The sequence below is a fragment of the Pleuronectes platessa genome, chromosome 24 (genome assembly GCF_947347685.1).
Source record: "Pleuronectes platessa chromosome 24, fPlePla1.1, whole genome shotgun sequence".
In the NCBI taxonomy this organism is placed as follows: domain Eukaryota; kingdom Metazoa; phylum Chordata; class Actinopteri; order Pleuronectiformes; family Pleuronectidae; genus Pleuronectes; species Pleuronectes platessa.
The window spans coordinates 8,175,100-8,194,534 of NC_070649.1; the positions used below are offsets into that span (position 1 = coordinate 8,175,100).

The 19,435-nt window shown below is 44.3% G+C and overlaps 1 protein-coding gene across 1 annotated transcript; it reads right to left on the minus strand.

Moving 5' to 3' along the window:
* Positions 1-11,012: 11,012 nt before the first annotated feature.
* On the minus strand, positions 11,013-17,706 carry arl13b (ADP-ribosylation factor-like 13b). Its single transcript, XM_053416865.1, has 10 exons — positions 17,338-17,706; positions 14,502-14,572; positions 14,145-14,394; positions 13,720-13,825; positions 13,305-13,507; positions 12,824-12,935; positions 12,550-12,709; positions 12,296-12,412; positions 11,722-11,790; positions 11,013-11,169 (listed from the first exon to the last, which is right to left on the minus strand). Exons 1-10 carry the CDS (start codon positions 17,394-17,396, stop codon positions 11,093-11,095), a joined length of 1,224 nt encoding a protein of 407 aa, XP_053272840.1. The 5' UTR covers positions 17,397-17,706; the 3' UTR covers positions 11,013-11,092.
* Positions 17,707-19,435: the final 1,729 nt, after the last annotated feature.

Sequence of the window (19,435 nt, forward strand, 5' to 3'; positions counted from 1 at the left end):
TCCCAGCCTTCTACAAAGTTTCAAGGAAAGAGATGAAAACATGACCTTCCTATGTCAGACGCTGAAAATCACTTAGTTACCTCCCTCGTTCCCTTGTTCCCTCCCTCGTTCCCTTGCTGCCTCACTGCTGGCCCCGATGTTCCCTCGAGCCACCCTCGTCTTCCCCCTCGAAAGGCCGAAGGCTCCATCTGTGTCGGGCTTCCTCACAATCCCATTATGCTGAGTTTTGCTGAACTCGGCCAGACACACAGCAGTCCCCCCCCCGTTCCCTTTTCACCCTTATCTCCTCCATCTCTCCCCCAAATACCACTCGCCCATTATTACGTCTTTTTTTTTAATTCTCCTTTCGTTTCTCCATCACTCCTCCCGCGAACACCTCATTATCCCTTATCTGCTTTTCTTATTCCCCCCCTCACCCCCATCTCTCATTGCCTCCCCCGCCCTAATCTCCCTCTTTTTCTTTTACTGCCTCTCTGCATCTCCCCCTGCCATTTGCTAACCTCCACTTTCTTTTTTGCTGTATTTACTCGGCTGACCTCGATCGAGCCCTTTCGCATTGTGTCTCAATCAGGTGGCTGATGGTGAAACGCCGCGAGGACGACGGCAGGAAATGAGCTGACTAACAGCAGAGTGCGTCTGCTCCATTGTTTGAGATGAGTGCTTACAACAGGCAATGGGGCCGGTGGATCAGAAATGATATTATAATGTGACACTGGAATAAGTCCGCCATTAGCACAGCCAAGTGCATTTGTAGATGAGGGCACTTAGATGGCTCCGGCTCCGGCTCCAGTGCTTCGCGGGGACGTTTCTTCATTTACATTAACTCTATTCCTTTTAACCAATAGGTGCACATTGCTTTAGTGGAATCAGGCCGGGGATCTCATGAGACAGCACTTTTTAGTTGCCACAAATTGGGACACGCCAGGTTCTGCCAATTCTCCTTCAACACGCGACAAGAAGCATTAATACTTAATAGAAGTTAAAGGAGATTGTTTTTAAATGTTGATTTGTGACGGAAGCTCAATCTCGCTCAGCCTGAAGTTATTTATTTGACAAAAAAAAAGAATCTTCTGGTCGGTGAAACATCGGGGTGCTCCGGAAGCCCGACGTGAGATTCTTAATCCAAACCACGAAGATGTAGAATTTTTCTTCAAATTTAAAAAGCTGGAAGTGTATTTTTTTTTAAATGACCTAAAGGATTAATTGGTTTTCTGTCAGTCAGTGAGCTGATAGGCACTCAGATGAGCACATACCTTCGCCAATGCACAACAGCCGCCTTAAATTTGATGAAACTCAACCAAATTGCACAAACTCACAGAAATCCGTCCACTAAATACCGTACCACCAAGTTTCAAAGTAATCTGCAAAGTGGCTTTCATGGGATGCAGCTAACAAACAGACAAATGAACAAATGCTGATGAATACAGAGAGAGTTTTGGACTGGACCTAAAACTGCAGATCTGAAACTCTTCGAATCCCATGACAAGCTACGTCAAACACTGACAGACTTGAATTAATGGAAATTTCATACTTTGCTCAGGCGACAACAAATAAAGCAACGATCAAAAACAACTGGACAGTTTACTGATGAAGCCCATGAGGAGTGACTGAAAGCCACATTTACTTTACTCCACTTAAGCACATTGTTCTGGTACTTCTCACTTTCACTCCGGTACACATATCAGCAAATATCTGTACTTTCTACTCCACTACAGCTTTACAATGTACTGCGTTAAACTCAGCAAATACTAAAGTTAATCTTAAAAGTCAGTACGAAAAAGTAGTAAGTAGAAACGTTAAAGTGGTACTTTTACTTGAGTATATTTCTCTTGGGTACTTTCCCCACCACCGATGAAACCTCAAAGGAAATGTCCAGTCCATTTAATATATAGAATTATTGAAATGAAACGATGATTGGAATGAAATCTGTTTAATTTTACTGCTAACGACTCCGAGTTGTAATTAGGCCCTGAATTAGATATGACTGCGTATTTCTCTAATGGCTGACTGATACTTAACCAGGAAACCTAATGCATGAAATCAGAGCTTCGACGAGCTGTAGATGAATTTATTAACGTCTCCTTATCACTTCAGTAACACATCCTCCTCGTGTTTCACATTCACGCAGTCAATGTGTACATTTAGCAGCTGCTCGGGCAGATTCCCTTCTCCTCCAGGACTGCACGCTTCAACTTCCCCCCCTTTCCTCCACCCTCTTTAGTCACACAATGAGCCGGTGCATGGGTTTCATGAAAGGACGAGATGTAGGTGCGGTTTAGTTCGAAGCTTCCCCCCTCTCTGAGCAGAGTACAGTGGATTTAGCCTCTGCTGAGCCGCATTTGGTTCCTTTATTGTCAACAGGCAATAAAGGGAAACATCCTGCAAGATGCCACTCGGCTGTGGTGTCACAAGCTGATGTTGTTAGTGTCCGGCAGACTCCTGGAGCTGCACTGCCCCCTGCAGGTGATGAGACCGCACGGTGGCCCCACACAGCAGCAGTGATTCTATGCACACTCCCCACAGGCCGAAGCCACTGCTGCGTAACCCCCTCCGGTACACAAGCACACTCAATTACCGATTATCTTTTCCAATCCCGTTTTAGAAACAGATGCACAAAGCACAAGCCAGGACACGACTTGTTCATTACTTGCTCCGTATTTAACCCTCGGGGTGTCGAGACAGGTGGAGGGCTGTCGACTCAGGGCCCACTGCAGTCGTTTCTTTAAACTCACTAAACCGTATAATAAGGACATGCAACTGATTATTCTAGAAAACACACATAAACACTGTACAGTAAAGGCCTTTTTACTATGTCTAGAGTCATATGATGCACGATGAAAGGTAGAGGATTGTAATCAATGACTTATAATAATGTGTGTTATCGCCACCCTCTCCTTCATTTTCCTCTTTTTCACTGTCACAAGATGCCACAGGAGGATGAGTACCACAAATAATCAGCAAAGATTACGTTTTTTTTTGCGGAGGAGCCATTTCGAGGCAGATTCAACTCTATTTTATTTGTATAGTGATGTGGCCGAGATATCTCAACGCACTGCAAATCAAGGAAACACATGCAAATAGCAAAAACGTGCACAAATTGAGAAAACATCAATTTGAGATGTGCAAAAAACCCTGGAAATGTTTCCTGAGGATCCAAAAAAGGGAATGAACGAGCATTGAACGAGAGAGAGAGAGAGAGAGAGAGAGAGAGAGAGAGAGAGAGAAAGACAACACAAAGTGACATATAGAAATGGGACAATATGTATAAGAACACATGAAGGGATGCAAAGGGGCCAAAGGGCAACTTCCCAGCATGCACTGAGTTCCCCCAGGACTCCAGGCCAATAGGAACATTTAAGGTCTAACCTTAAATACAAATATGGATTCTGCCTCCAGAACCCAGAGTGGGAGCTGGTTCTTCAGGAGAGGAGCCTGGAAGCTGAAGGCTCCACCTCCTGTTCTCCTCTTACAGACCCTAGGAACCACGAGTGAGCCTGTATTGGGAAAACAGGGCGATATGAGAGATATTTCGGTCTGAACTCTTTTCCAGCAGATAGTCAATGCTGGTGTCATCTCATCAAAAACAAATGTCCAAGAGACTTCAGAGGCCGTGGTGAAGCAGTTGCAGTTTCCAGCCTTACAGAGGGGTTGGCTGAACTTTGTGCCTCAGCCCACCTGTGCCCTCGAGTGAGACGCTGCAACGTATCAGAGATTCTCTTCTACTCCATTCAAGGTGCCATAGGGAGCGTATCCTTGATAGCTTTGTGGCGCCTAGGAGGCTGTTGAGTATCCTTATTTATTCCAAACTGTGCAGAAAAGAAGGAGAGGAGGAATAAACCTTCACGCTCAGGTGCCATCGAGGTCTCATGCACTCAGGAGCAGGGGTGACATGAATATTTGAAGCCTTGTGATTCTTTTGAGATTAACAGTTGAAGACGTTGGTAGTTACAGACTTTGTAAAGTTTAAAATATGGATTCGGCCATGAAACATTTAGGAGCTGCTAGTTTGAAATGTGCGATGGAGACGGATTCAGGAAGAAGACAATCTGGGTTTGTTCTTCTTCTCATTCCTCTTATGACTTGACCCCTTCATGATCCCTGTTCTCCTGCACTGTCGCACTTCATCCCGAAATATTGCAAAGAAAATAAAAGTGAAATAACACCGACTCATATATCTATACCTCTGCAACAGTGACACCTAGTGGCTTAGGGCATTACCTTTTTGAGGTTGTGCGCCGGTCCATCTGCACGATTCTTGTGAACAAGGTATCCTAAGAAGGCCCCAAATGAATTCCTTCAAAATTCCTTCAAGTGTCCGGTTGGACTCGAGTATGAGCTGATTATAATTTGGAGGTCAAAGGTCAAAGATTAAGGTCATAGTCCCCTTTCAAACATGTGATTGGTCTTATGAACGTCACATCCCAGGATGCCATGAGCGAATTTCTTTAAATTTGGCAAAGAAATTCACTTTGACTCAAGGATGACCTGATTAGAGTAGGTAGCAGATTAGAGGTCAAAGGTCAAGGTCACTATGCCCTCCAAAACGGTAAATTTGGTCATATTTGACCAGTTGTAGCCCGATCTAAGTTGTTGAAGGTCAAAGGTCACATGAGTATGGTAAAGAAATGTATACAAACTGAAGCTGCCCCTGGTGGCGGAGGTGTACAACTGCAGGGTGGTATTTACTGTTCTTTGCCTTCATTGAATGGTGTAATCTCTTTTCACCATTTGGAGACATCAGAGATCACGGCACTCGGATAATAAGTCGCACAAAGTGTTCTTCTATTTCTGTTTCTATTATTTCTTATGAGTTGAAAGCCTCATAAATCCTTGTTGCCATAGCTCCTCTCCCTTCTGCGTTCACCCGTAACACTCCTGTGGTTCTCCTGCAGCTAAATAAAGAAGCGGTGCATTCCCTCACCTATACAGGTGGGTAATTGGCCAGCGCCGAACACACTGGGATAAATAAGAGGGCGCTCGGAACTCTTTTCAGAACCGAGCGCGTGTTATTAAACACGGAACAAAACAGTAATCAACCGAGAAACTATTCACAGCTCATGTCAATGCCCTCATTGACCTCCCGTCCCCATTCATTGACTTTATTTTACGCAAAGAATTGTTATCAATGGACAAAATCTTAATTATTTACTCTGACCTCCTATTGATGCTCACAGCTCTGCAGAAGTCTGTGTTACCTTTGTATAGACACCAGGATTATTCACATAGAGCCTGTAGCTGTAGAGATGGAGACTATTCATCTTTTATTCTGCTACAGACATTCAGCTTGATGCCTTTTATGTTTTATTTGGAATAAATGGATGGATTTTAATAAATGTTGCTGGATGAGGCGATGTCTGTTTGAAATGTGTCACAGTAAGACCCCGGCATTAGAATAAACACTAAATAATAACTGCTGGCCCTCTTTCAACCACAACTAGAAAATGATTCCTTCTGTTTCATCTACATATTGGTGGGTGTTTTTTAATTTCCAATTCACCTGAGCTCTCATTTCAAACAACAGATGATTATTAAACTGAAATAACGCTGCAGCACGAACTGGGGTTAAGATTTAGTCGAGTACAATTGTTTACTTTCTCTCAGGGGGAACAAGAAGACTCCTTTTAAAGTCTGGATGAAAGATACTGTCTGTTCCGCGGAAATGCAAATGGCATTTTTTTGGAAACAGTTGGAAGGGAAATTAAATTAGTTCATAACTTGGGGAAACGGTGTCATACGTACAGAGCTTAAACAAAGGTTAATGTAGAGGTAGCAACATAACGGAAATGTCATAAAGGTCAGGTTTTCATATTAGATCTAAGAATCTTCAGTAAAATCAGTCATGTGTATCAATGATTACTATTTGGATTTTGTCAAGTGCCATGTGCTATATTAATATGATCGTAAATCTCATATTGAGAAAGGAAGCATGTTATTCCTGCATGGCCACCATCTTTGTTTGGATTTGGAAGAAAACTGTGAAATAATTGGGCCAGTGTGTTTATTCACTTTATTCCGTATCTACACATTGTAATCCTGCAGTTATTATTTCTCCCTCTGCTTCGTCTTATCTCCGGTTCCTGAAATACGTATCGCTCCCCTGTGGGAAAATGAGGTTTCCTCTGTTTTCCTGGGTTTGTTCCATTTACAATGGAGGGTCTAAGGACAGAGGATGCAGCTTCTTGTTAATATCATGAAGCCCTCTGAGGTCATTTTGGGGTTTTATGGACTTTTCCCTGATTGGGTTTAGATCTGATGAGTGCCTAGCCCTTTCACATCATCAAAACTCTCCGTGAGCCATTTGTGCTCATGGAGATTACATAAAGACATCTATTGCAGAAGAGGGAAAAGCCTCGATAGACCAAAAGGCAATGCAGGCTTATTTAATAATCATGGAGCTTTTCCTTCTTGGGACACTGTTGTGATTTAACCTTCTCTCTCCTTACTTAAATGTGCTCTTTTTGAAATATCCTGGAGTTTGCTGAAAGAGAGAGAGAGAGAGAGAGAAAGAGAGAGAGAGAGAGAGAGAGACTTTTGACTTTTAAGTTAACTTTTATTTAAATCATTTCATGAAATAAACGTAATAAATAACACTTTGATCCTATCACATTTTACACAAGAAAACTACATGTCAGACACCCACACGGAATTTAAAAATGAAGGATCAGTGAACCGTCCTCCTCTATTGAACATAAAACCAGTCTGATCCCCCACTGGGATGTAAAAGCTTCCAGGTTACTGGTCAGGCTGTAGAAGGCGTGTTCTATTCTCACATGAGTTGCTACCAAGCCTTTAAAACACTTCACCACATCTGTCCAGCCTACCCCCAACATCTGGTTCTTCCTGCTCTTCCAGATGGCCAGTTTGGCAATGCCATACAGGAAGTTAACCAGGATGATCGTTTCTCTGTTTCCTTTTTTTGTATTTAGGCCCAAAAACAAACACAGGGAGAGAAAAATTCTCCCCCAGAGCCTCCACCCACTGCTGCAGTTGTCTAAATAAAACTTCTAGTCAAGGACAGGTCACCACTAGGTGCTCTAGAGTCTCCCTGTCACCACAGAAACCACAACCCTCCCCAGCGCTCGGGTTTAGGTGAGCTCTGTGTCTGTTGTCCATGTATAATCCTCCACTGGAGGTCACCCACCCGTTTTTTCAACAGGAGGTTTATACAGGACCCTCCATCTGCCTTCAGGGGTGTAGCCTGCAGCAAATTCCTCAGTCCACCTCATCTCCTTGACTCCAGCCAGAGAGCGAAGGTTCAGCACCTTCACACAGCTGACAGACAGCTGCTTCTTCCCAGAAGAGCTGAAACTACCCAGCACCGGGGTTCTGAAGGAAAGAAGCAGTCCACTCCCCTCTCGCCACCCGTCAGCAGCAGGGCTGACGATCAGAGAGGGAAACAAGTACTCACAGTCATCATCCCATTGGTCAGCTAGAGTACGGTTTTCAGCAAACGAGGGAGAGAGAGAGAGAGAGGGGGGGGGGGGGGGGGGGGGGAAGAGAGAGAGAGAGTGAGAGAGAGACGAAGTCAATTACAACACCTCATCAAAAACTCAACCAAAAAAAAGGGGAACTGCTCCAGGAATGAGCTGGACATCACGAGACTAATGAGTTCAACGAGTGTCAGCATAATGAGGGGGTGAGTTGGTGGTAATGGTTGTTTGAAAGCACCTGCTCAAGGGCACCATGGCAGGGGACGGTCCTCACTGCACCACAACTCCAGCGTCCAGGCTCAAACGCAGCCTGTGTAAACAAGGACAAGTAGAGGCGTAAATGAGACGGCATACATGTTTGATTATGTCTCCAAGAGGAAAGTAAACAAAACAAACCAATAGTAGAGGATGCCACATCCTCTATTCCAAATAATTATCTTTTTTGATTCTTAGGTCTTAATAAAATCCTAGAACACCATTTTTTAACTGCAATCTTATGGCAAAAGCTAACCTGAAAATGATATAGATAGATGTGTACTTGTATTTTTAGAATTAATGTTTTTTCTGCGTCTAACTATGAAATTATAGTTAAGTTTGTAAATTAACATTATATAGCTGTTATTTAACAGTGGTTTCTACATAATATCTCACATGATTTTTATTAAATTACAATATTTCCCTGTATATAGAAAACATATATGCTTAATCTTTAATTTTACAGTTTTTAAATGTTGTTTTTAGAAAACAAGGCAACAAGGGTGCCAGAATTCCAGTGCATTTCTCTCCCTGCTGCCTCTGGATGAAGACGTAATCACAGAAGACGAGGGCAGGCCACTGAAAACGTGTAATTACTTTGTCAACACTGGATTCATAACTTCTTAAACCCTCAAAATAATTGATATAGTTTAACATTTTGTGTTATCCTTCATTTCAGAGCAGGTATTTTTCTGCCCGTTGTAGCGTGAAGATTCGGGGGGGGGGTTGTGTATTTAATATCATTCAGCCTCATTCCACACTGGAATATGTTTGGCCCCCGGGCGATATCATTTGTATCCGTGACGGATCACCACAGTGCTGAGAGGAATCCCGGCTCGGTGTGTTTATAATTGTCACAAGTGCATTCCCTCTCAGAGACAGGAAGTCACGAGACGCGATGCTTCCTGTGTACACTCTTCATAGTATCTGTTATTAAGCGGAAACACGTTGAAATGCAGAGCAGGTCGCCACGCAGACCTACAGCCATTTGTCAAACGCGAGTCAAAGTTTCCCGATGTCGCACTGTTAGTAAGTCAGAGGGGTGACATATCCAAATCCCTTCCCATCTTTCTTCAAGGAAGACTTTCAATAACTTTCTCACCCATTCGTTGGCAAACTGGCGATCCTCAGCACATCTCTGCTCCTAAAGGACGAGGCCTTTTCCTGGACGCTGCTTTTGCACCAAATCATGACACCGCATCGCAATCACATGTTGACTTCACCTGTTTCAAATCACATCATCATTTAATCACTCTACCTCATGCCCCCTAATTGGCAGCAGGCCTGAATGGACGTATATATTTACAAATTAAATGAAGTTAACGAGACAAAACCTTATATATCTTGTTTGTACTGCAATGAATTTAGAGAGGGGAAACCTCCTGAAATGCCTCTGCACCACACTCCCAGGGAGTCACACTTGTCCGGATATCACACACTTGCACAGTGAACGCCTCTAGTGTTTCATCTGAAAGGCATCCGGTGGAAGTCGGGTGGTGGGGGGGGGGGCACGTTCAATCTCAGAAATCAATCTTGTTCTACAGTTTCCCAGTTGAACGAAATGTTGCATAGACGTATAAACGCCACCTGATCAAAAAGGCAGCGACACAACAGAGTTCCAATCAACTGAAGATGTTGGAAACTGATTTTCCACAAGACACATGCAGAGTTTAACATTGAGCTTAGTTTGAAGTGTTACACTTTAACATTTAAACCCGTGGCTGAGAAGAGAAGCTGCTGCAATGGGTGTATTTGAGGAAAGTGACATTTTCTGAACATTAGAGCATGTAAACAATTTAAAATAATCACCCAAATGTAAACAAATATCTCCTTTGATATTTGTCTGTCACCCACATTAAAAAAATTTCTTCTGTGACATATTCTTGTGTCTCCCAGTGAATTAAAGTAATAATAACGTATATTTACTTGAGCTGTGTACTTAAGATCTGCTGTACGGTTATTTCTTAACATTTAGAAAAACTGATCCTGCATCTGCATTAAGAGCCAGCACCAGAAACACTGGATAAACACTGACATATGTATTCTGAGCAGAAGCCAGGTGATGAAGCGACGCGTGTTCACGCTGAGCCCAAAATAAAACACAACCGATGCTCCACAGCAGCCGCAGCTGCTGGTGATGGAGAAATCCTACAGTAGAATAAACACAAACGGATTCTAATCACACCGCCATCGACGAGAAACAATCTTTAATTGTGCCGTTACAAAATTCAAGCTGGGTAGAAAAAATATGTTTTCAATTATTGAGCTCATTAACAAGAGAGTGAATGTTCCCTGTGGTTTTAAAGTGATATTTCAAGGCCTGCACATACTCTTGTGTGTTCTGGCCCAGTATCGGGGGTTCCAGGTGTCGGTGTAGAGATGAGTGCTCCTCCCTCATTGTCCCGCTGCAAACGCTTCAAACGAGAAACTTAACTGGGGCATTTTTTTTTCTTCCAGGTTTGTTGTTTTCCCTGATTTTAGCTATTTCCCTGCTACTCTCCTCGGGGCCACCTCTGAGGCTGACTCCTGCCTCGGGAGAAATATCACTTTAAAAGCAGGTACACAGTGTGAACAGCAGAATGCATCAAACAATCTGTAGCCCTGTAGACAAATATATATTCACGTGTTGACATTCCTAACAATAAATAAAAAGATATGCTGCCGAGTAGTGTAACGTTTCCCTTGTTAGAGTTTTTTTCTGTCCGGCGGCCGTAAAAACTTTACAATCATCAATTGAAATGTGGAGACATTCATTCTTAAAACTGACCAGCTCATGATGTAGTGTAACACGTTTCCAATGTTCCTACTTTACAGTTCATCCTCGTTTCCATCCTCAGTTCACGTCACTGTTAAAAAAACAGGGAACTATTTGTCATTTACCTAAAGATCGAATTCAAAGCACTTAAGAGTCTTTTGCTTATTGACCGACATCCACAACATTGTACGCACATTACAACACGGAAAAAATGCAACAAATAAATGGATTAAAAATAATAATAAACATATTTACATTCTTTGTCAATTAAAAGCATCTCAGTTGGACACACGGAGTCCAAAGCTGTCTAACACTGATATTATCAATACAAAATAAAGTTTCAGTCTAGCGGTTGTGGGAACAGCTCCGCACCAAAAGTGCTTCTGCTGGCCGAACTCGGAACCCGACAAATATCAGTTCAGCCGGGTTCGACGTTTCACATGAAGCTGTGTGAGTCCGTGAAACCGAGCTTTCAGCCTCTGAGCAGGACGTCGCCTCCCGGGACGCTGCTGCGCTCTGCGTCGGCCGCGTGTCCACCGGCTCCCGAGGCGTCGAGGCGTCGAGGCGTCCGGGGCCGACTAGCCGCTGCTCGCTTGAGACAGAAAGCAAGAAAAAAGGGGAGAGCAGTGATTGGAACCTCAGCGAACAGAGGCTAGCAAACGATGTCATGAGCGTCACCGTTAGGCTGCGGCCTGTTCGCGACCGGCGGGAGAGGCTTCTTGAAAAAGTCTGTGGAGGGCATGGAGAAAAAAAGGGTTGGGTGTTATTAGTGAACGACATCCTTTGAGACCTGGAGTTCAAACAGTGTCAATTTGAGCTCTTGTTAGGAGGACATGAATGAGAGAGACAGTGAGGTGCGGTGGACGGAGGACAGATGTGGATGAGAACACAAACAGGCCTTTGAGTTGATTAGGACGTCTGCCACCATGAAGGAGCCACACACATTCAAACACACATGCCTGGTGAGACGCAGGAGGAGACAAAAACAAAAGAGACAGCGATGTGGGTCTGTGATGCTGTTCAACACACATCGCGAGGCAGGTTTCAGTGTTTCCTTTCCGTTTACCACCGCTGCTGTGGAACGTGCAAATCCACCGAGGAAACACTGAGTCCGAGCCGTGACATTTAATGAACGGGTTAATCCACACGCAGACCAGGTTAGGCGAGGAGATTAATGGCTGATTGGGCTGAACAACAAAAAAAGGGGGAGTAATGCATGAAATCGAACTGTGGAGGGCAACGAGGGATGAAGCAGAACCAGACGTCACACAGCAGCTTTACCGGAATGCTTCGAGTCCCCCAGCGGCTCTAGTTTTGGCAGCCTAGAAGCTTTGGGTGTGGCCCATCCCACTAAAAAAAATAAAGAGACACACAGACTCATCAGAGTGAAAAAAAGTGAGGTTCAGGTTCCCTCTTCCCACCAGAAGCAGGATCTGGTGCATGTGGCTCCTTGAGAGCTTTCGAGGAGCAACACAAAAATTCAATAAAAGAATCCTGTTTTCAGTACTAAAATAAAAGTCGGCCAATTTGACCCGTATCTCACGTTCGCAAATAAAAAAATGTATATTTCACACCAAAAACTATAAAAAGACAAGATGTAAAATTTATGTTTATATATCTACGTTTATACGCACTCAAAAATCCATATTGGTTGGGCTCTAAAAAAGGTATCGCCCTTCCTGTAGCTGCTTCAAAATAAAAGCCTCCCACTGGATTGTAAGTTGAAAACAATCGGGAGTAACAAGAATTAACTGGTTTCGCATTAGTGGTAATTTGAAGTACGAGCAACACAGTGGGAGAGACACTGGACTCAAACTATACCGGCGTACGTTCAGGGATCTATGTCCACACTCACCTGGTGGCGCCGGCGGGACGAGGCTCTCCGGCGGCCCGTCCTCCGCCCTCAGGGGGTCCACGCGGTGCTTTCTCTTCAGGAACAGCTTCTTCTTCTTGCTTTGCTCGCCTGCTGTGGCTGAAACGTGCAGAGAGGTTTCGGGCGTGAGACACCAGACAGCGGTTGGACTTCAGTAGAGATTGCATTGCAGACTGCTGGTAGTATTTTTAGCACCTTTAAAATACTCGTTTCAGATGTTTGTTTGTATCACTCACCTGAACTTGCGCTTTCCGACGCCTGTCTTGAATCCTCTGGCTCTTCCTCCTCGCCTTCCTCACCCTCCTCCTCCCCTTGATCACCATCCGCCTTCGGGCTTTTACTCCTGCCCTCCTGCAGCTCCTTCTGCCGCCTCCTCTCCTTTTCTTTATCCTCGTTCTGAAAGGAGAATGAAACCCTCATCCCCGAACTCTTTGAAATACAGAATGCTTCGACTTGAGCTCCAACACAACACGACACCTTCCAGATGTGCGTACACCAACAGTCACGCACCTCAGTGATGACGTTGTCAATTGGCTGGAAGGGGCTGGGAACGTTTTCCTCATCAAGCTCCTCTTTGATTGGCCGGCCTTCTCGCTCTGCCTCTTCTTGCTCCTCTCGTTCTCTGCAGAAACAACAAGATGTCAACATCCAGTCGGAATTCATGCAAAAGCGGAAAAGAAAGGTCTCTTTCATTTTAACTCAAGGACAAGAAAGCGAGGGGAAATATACTTTTACAGACAGAGGGCAGACTTTAGTGGAAATCCTTGGCATTTTGACATTTCAACTTCTCCCCAGCCTCATTTATCACTTGCCTCTGTCCATCTCCTCCATCTTTAATCCGTCCCAACATAATTTCTTTCCTTATCTGTCTCCACCTCATGGTTTCCCCATTGTCAAGTTCACGTGTGATGTTTAGTCGCTCTTATCAGGACAGGGCTTTTACAGTGGACAGATGTTGGTTTCTGTTTATGGCCCCTTGTGTTTTCCTAACCTTTCTTCTCGTATCCGCCGCACCCTCTCCGCCCGCTCCTTCTTGTCCTGCTCCTCCTGTGCTCGCTGCTCGGCCGTGTCCTTCTGCACGCGCTCTGTGATCGCCTCATAATCCTTGGCGATATTGCTGAGGAGCCAGTTCAGGCCCTTCTTGATGGACTTGTCCATCTTATTGCCGTAACCCAGGACTGCAGAGCACGGCTCCTGGCGCAGGAGCACATATTCAGAGATTAGAAGCTGCCAGCACTTGTAGTTTCGAAATCATCCCCTAAAGGACTTGCCGTCTTACACTGTGCCACGATCCAGAAAGAAAATAAACTTGTCTCTTAGTCTATATGTGGATGTTACTGCAGTTAAACCAAATGCCCTTAACGCCACTCGACTGCCGTTCCCCCAACAGGTGCACAAACACTTACGATCTGACAGAGACACTTGTTCTCGTTGACAAGCTTCTCTAACGACAGGTTCTCGATGATGTCGGCTTCAGCCAGCGCTCCGTCCCGGTCCTGTTTGTTGGCGAGGCTGAACGCAGAGAGGAATACAGAGATACCCGTGAGTGCTGACGTGCGGGGGGGAAAGCAAACAAACAGAAGAACACATTGCACTCTCCTGTGATTTGGCTGAACTAGCTGCCGGTTCAACCAGCTCCCTCAATCTTTGAGGAGAAAGGTAAAGTAGCTGCAAGGACAGTTATAAAACCACCTGCCTAGATAATGCCTCTCTAATGTCCTCATCCTTTCCACTTTCATCAAAGTGTCAAGACAGTTTTTTTTTTAAATCCCTTCCCTCCCTTGTTTAAGTGTGTAATACAGCATCCATTCCAGGGAGATATCACACTCACACTAGCACAGGTTTGCCAGCGATGCGCGGGTGCTGAAGGACCTCGGCCATGGTCTCCCGCGTCTCCTGGATCCGCTGGACGTCGCTGGAGTCGACCACGAACACCACGCCGTACGACTCCGAGTAGTAGTTCTTCCAGATGCCCCGGATTCGCTTGCCGCCACCCAGGTCGAAGATGGTCACCTCGAACTTGCCCTGCTTCAGGTCGACCTTGGAAAAACCCACTGTTGGAGCCACATCCTGAGGATTTTCTGAGGGACGAGATAAGCAACATGAGAGTCAAGGGAAATTGTACGATATCAAATTATTCCGGTTTAAAATATATGGTAAACCAAACATTATAATATCTATAACAAACCTCCTTGGATCCCTCGCACTGTGGCAGTCTTCCCTGCATTATCCAGTCCCACCATCACCAGAGTCACTTTCCTGTGAGATGAGAAGGGGACAAATTAACACAAACTTCACTCAACAAAAAGCCCGGGTCATCTGATGGCGTCTGCGGTGCCCTGCGTCTAAATGTGCTGTGTCCGTGACACAGAATCAACTTGGCATTAGTGTCCATGACGCATTTGGGGGCACAGATAAGCCAGTTAATAATCTGAATGACCAACGCAATCAGATGTCTGCAGGCCGACTGGGTCAGCAACAGTCACAAGTTCAGCGAAAACAAATTAAACTAATACATAAAAATGCGGAACACTGGCTTACGAGCAATATCGAGTATAAAATGCACCTTTAGCCGTGAAATTACCAAATTGTGGACTTAATTGTTGTGTTTATCTTCTGGAATGAATATGTCCAACAACACATCTTGTTTTTAAGTCCTCTGAAGACAACCAAATCCACGCCGGGCCTGGTATTTGTATTGTGAGCCAAGATGAGCTTTCCTGCAGGACGACGCAGGTAAAACAAAGGAGCAGATGTCCGCTCAGTCGTCTCTGCAGGAATGCACCATGCACACACCTGGACGGCAAAGACGGCACGGGAACAGCAGCTAGCACCGGGGTTTCTCAAACGACCAGATATCTTAGTGAGAACTTCGATAAACAAGGGGAACAGTCTTTTTATCGAAGAAATGCAACATTTGCACCATCAATTGCAAAAGATATTATTTAGCGTTATTGCTCTCACAGCAATATTATTAATCCTGGAGCCACTTTTTTGAAAGGATCCATCAAAGAGAAATAAAAAAAATGGCACCTTAAAAGCAGGATATTGGTGGATGCTTACACGGTAATAACACAGAGTACGCATCATTCAAATTGTGTCTCCCGGCTGCATACTTAACTTTGAAGCTTGCGCCAAAAAGACAACAACCGCATGATCCATCTGACCGTCCTCTGGAGCCAAGTGGCCTTCATCATCTTTGCGTAAACCACCAAAAACCATGAGATGCTTCCCGTTCCCTGTCCGCTAACCCATCACCCCGCAGCCCTCGCTGACACAAACCCGTCACAGCCACTGACAAGAGGAAGAGACGCCCTGAGCAGACCTGCCTGCAGGATTAGTGAAGGATTTCGGACTAAGTCCATAGGATCAGATGCCTCACGGGTACCACGTGGGTTAACCATCGTCGATTAAATCTTAGTGCCCCACACCTTTTTGTTTGAGTGTAAACAGTAATCAACGATGCCTCAGATCAAAAAGGATGAGAGTATGTTCATTAAAAGAACAAAAACGAGGAGACACTGAATCCTTTCTTACATATGATGAAAAATTGGATTTATGACTTATCTGTTTGGCTTCTACAATGTCATCATAAAAAATGGCGATTGCATTTCCCCCAAAAAACAAATAACACAGCATTAATGTGTTTTATACAACCAACGGACCAAAACCCAAGATATTTAATATAAAACCAAATTGGCTCATTCACTAAAGATTATTCACCAAAATCCCGATCTCGCAGTTGCACAAAATAAAACAATCATCACCAGAAATAAGATTGTGGTGTGCCTTCGATGCCCTTTAAAAAAAGTCAGAGTACGAGGTTTGTTCTTAGAATTTATAATGTTATTGTATTACAATCCACCGTGTCACATTCATTGCTGAAATAACCACAACACCTGTGAATGAAGCAGATGTCCAGCTTAAGTTCAAAATCGAAAATAAATTAGGTTAAAAACTGACTGACAGATTTGGATGTCTGTGTGTGATATTCCAGCAGTTGAGGATATACTGAATAGATTATGCAAAAATAATGAGAATGGGTGATGAGGAGCTGATTTATATTCTCGAGATATTTCCTTACTCAAGCGGGGTGATATGAATTAAACAGGGTGTGCAGACGTCTACGTGAGTGGACGGACATGTGCACAAGCATATGTATAAAACAGAAAAAAAGAGATATGACAAAAGAACTAAGAGGAGGAAAAAAACAAATCAAGACAAAACCCGTCCTGCTCCGCTCCTTGTCAGTTCTCTGCTTAAGTAGGATGAGAGGGTCTGACTAATTTATATTGTCTGTGAAGGGACGTGAATGAAGGAAGCACGGCTCCTGTGGAAATACTGAAGCTTTTTCAAAAGGGTGGATCTTATTTTTTTCTAAATAAAGTGAATTTGTGAGTCGCCCCAGTGCGTAAGAAGAAGGTTCTTTGCAATATTGAGGCCGTAAGAAAAAAAACACTCAGGAATATGCAGGATGATCGTGTTGGGGATATTAAATTGAAGATACTCCACCAGTCACTCGCATAGGGCGAAGCTATAGAGTAGGGTGTCATCTGCCAAAGAATATCTGTTGCATGTCGTGTATATTCTATGCAACCTCTCCTTAGAGAAGTGCATTTCAAACTGGACTAAACAATTATTGCACTGTTAGAGCTGAATGCTCTCTAATTGAGCTTTTGGTGGCCTCTCTCTTCTTTCCATTTTTTGTTTTTACGGTAGTGGAATCCACGGGACTGACAGATTGTAACGTGTTAATATACAAGATATTCATTTATTGGAGCACGAACCCCTGAAAGTCTCAACATTCCGCAGAAATGTTCGGATAAAGTCTCTTATTTGTAAAAAATCTAAAGATGTCGCCTCCTGGTAATTTACTGAAACTGGTTTATTGAGTGGAAAGAGACGGCGATCATTACAGCCAGCCTCCGTCTCTTTCCTCTGGTGTAACCACAGGAACAACCTGTTTGCATCTGTCCAAGTTGGATCTGTGCTACAGGATCACAGGGCTTCACCACACAACTCACCTGGCCGGCTCTCGCCAGCGTTTTAGCCAATTGCAGCAGTTCGCCATGAGGCTGAACATCTCAGGCCGACTCCAGGTGACTGCGGTCGGGGCGTCCCCTCGGCTGGGACCCGGTCACACCTCGATGGATCCAACTCTTGGAAAACCTCAATTAGCTACATAGCGAGATAAACCGTGTTGGCATCGACGTTGACATCTTCCCCGGAGGGCGACACGGTCAGCGGGGGGAGAATCAAACCGCCGTCGCCATGTGTGTTGTCGATAAACGTGATTCTGGGCGACGGGAAACTTCCAGAAACACGGAGTCCCCTGTCCCGTTAGATGAGGCTAGTGGAAGCTAATGTGGCTAACGTGGCTAGCTGTAACGGTGACGCGTTTAATTCCAGTCTCAACGCGTGAGTGACTCTACTCTGATACACACAGACGCTGGAACGCAGCAGTGTGGTAGAGCTGCTGTTGTCTCCGCTCATCTGAAGCAGCCCACATTAGCTGGTTTACTCACGGAACAGCAGCTAATTAGCTTTAGCCCGGTTTGTAGCTCCCTGTTTTGTTTACGCCGTGTGTACCGCTGCTGCTAGGCTGCGGTACGTGATGACGTCAGCGTGCGTGAGCGACGTCTCTCAGAAAGAGCCCAAGATGATTTAAAAACTACAGCTTCTATTTATGCTATATATATATAACTGATATAATATAAAACATGTATCTGCACTGATTTTTGTGAAGTATAACCCTCGAGTAAATAATACAACAGCAATAATAATAACTTGACCAATCCTATATATGTACTGATTTTAGTAAGGTATTTCAGGTATTCCCCAATTAACTAGTTTTCATTTAAAAACACACACACACACACACACACACACACACACACACACACACACACACACACACACACACACACACACACACACACACACACACACACACACACACACACACACACACACACACACACACACACACACACTTCTCACTTCTCACTCTGGTGCAGAGGAAGTGGACCTCAGATCTTCAAATTCTGCTGGACAGATGTTAGAGCAGCGTGTTCATGAACATGTTACACTGACACACGTGTGTTGAGGATCTTAACAAAGTCACATGATGACCTCTCCATACAGTGAGAACTCTGTCAAACATTTCTTATCCTGAAGTCACAAAGAACTGAAATCGGCTTGAAAATGAAGTGAAATCATCATGTTGAGATAAGTGTCTCCACAAAATAACAAACTGTACAACACAACAGGTCCAAGATTACCACTTTCTACAGGACATCATCTCTGAGACACTTTCTGTCCCCCTTGTGGTTGTTCTGAGGTGGTGGTCGAGAACATGCAACAAGAATCTTCATACGTTTGTAGATAAAGAGTCAGATAAGTATACGATAAATACCGTAAAATATTCATAAAATAGTTTCCTGAGAGACTTAAAGATGCTCTGCTCTTCATCGACTCTTCTTCATACTGGATGTGATGTTTCCACCTGTTTGTTTGCAAGAGGAAAGAAAACCAGAGTCATGATTCCAGTGAAGTCGGTTGAAGGATGTTTATTGACTATTAAAGCAGAGACAAGTAGAAACAGAACTTTTCTCTCAGATGTTTTTCTTCTCGTTACATCTGGTTTGTAAAAGAGGAAAATTATCCATGTGTTTAACTCATAGACTGAATATAAAGGCTTTGACTGGGTTCTTCTGCTGTTATACTACAGCGCCACATGTGGGTCAAACAGTAGAAAAGCAACCACCTCTCTGCATCTCACAAACACATACAGATTAGGGGTTGTGTAATTTGGAGACTACACACAAGCTGCTCCTGCTGCTTCAAGCTCAGGATCCTCAGGACACAGCTCAGCCTCCGTCCACACACACTGTCCTCTTCACACTCAGCTCCACTAAGACCCCCCCCATCTGTGGAGAGAAGAATAAATCAGTGTTAACAGAGACTCACTTCATCAGCTGTGAGTCAGTGATGCAGCACATCCAGTAGAAAGAGCAGCAGGGACTACAGTCCACCTGATCAGTTCTTCACTGATGAAGTGAGAGAACAAAATGTCTCAGATCAGATGAAGACGACACCGTCTCTGTTCATCGTGTGAGGCTG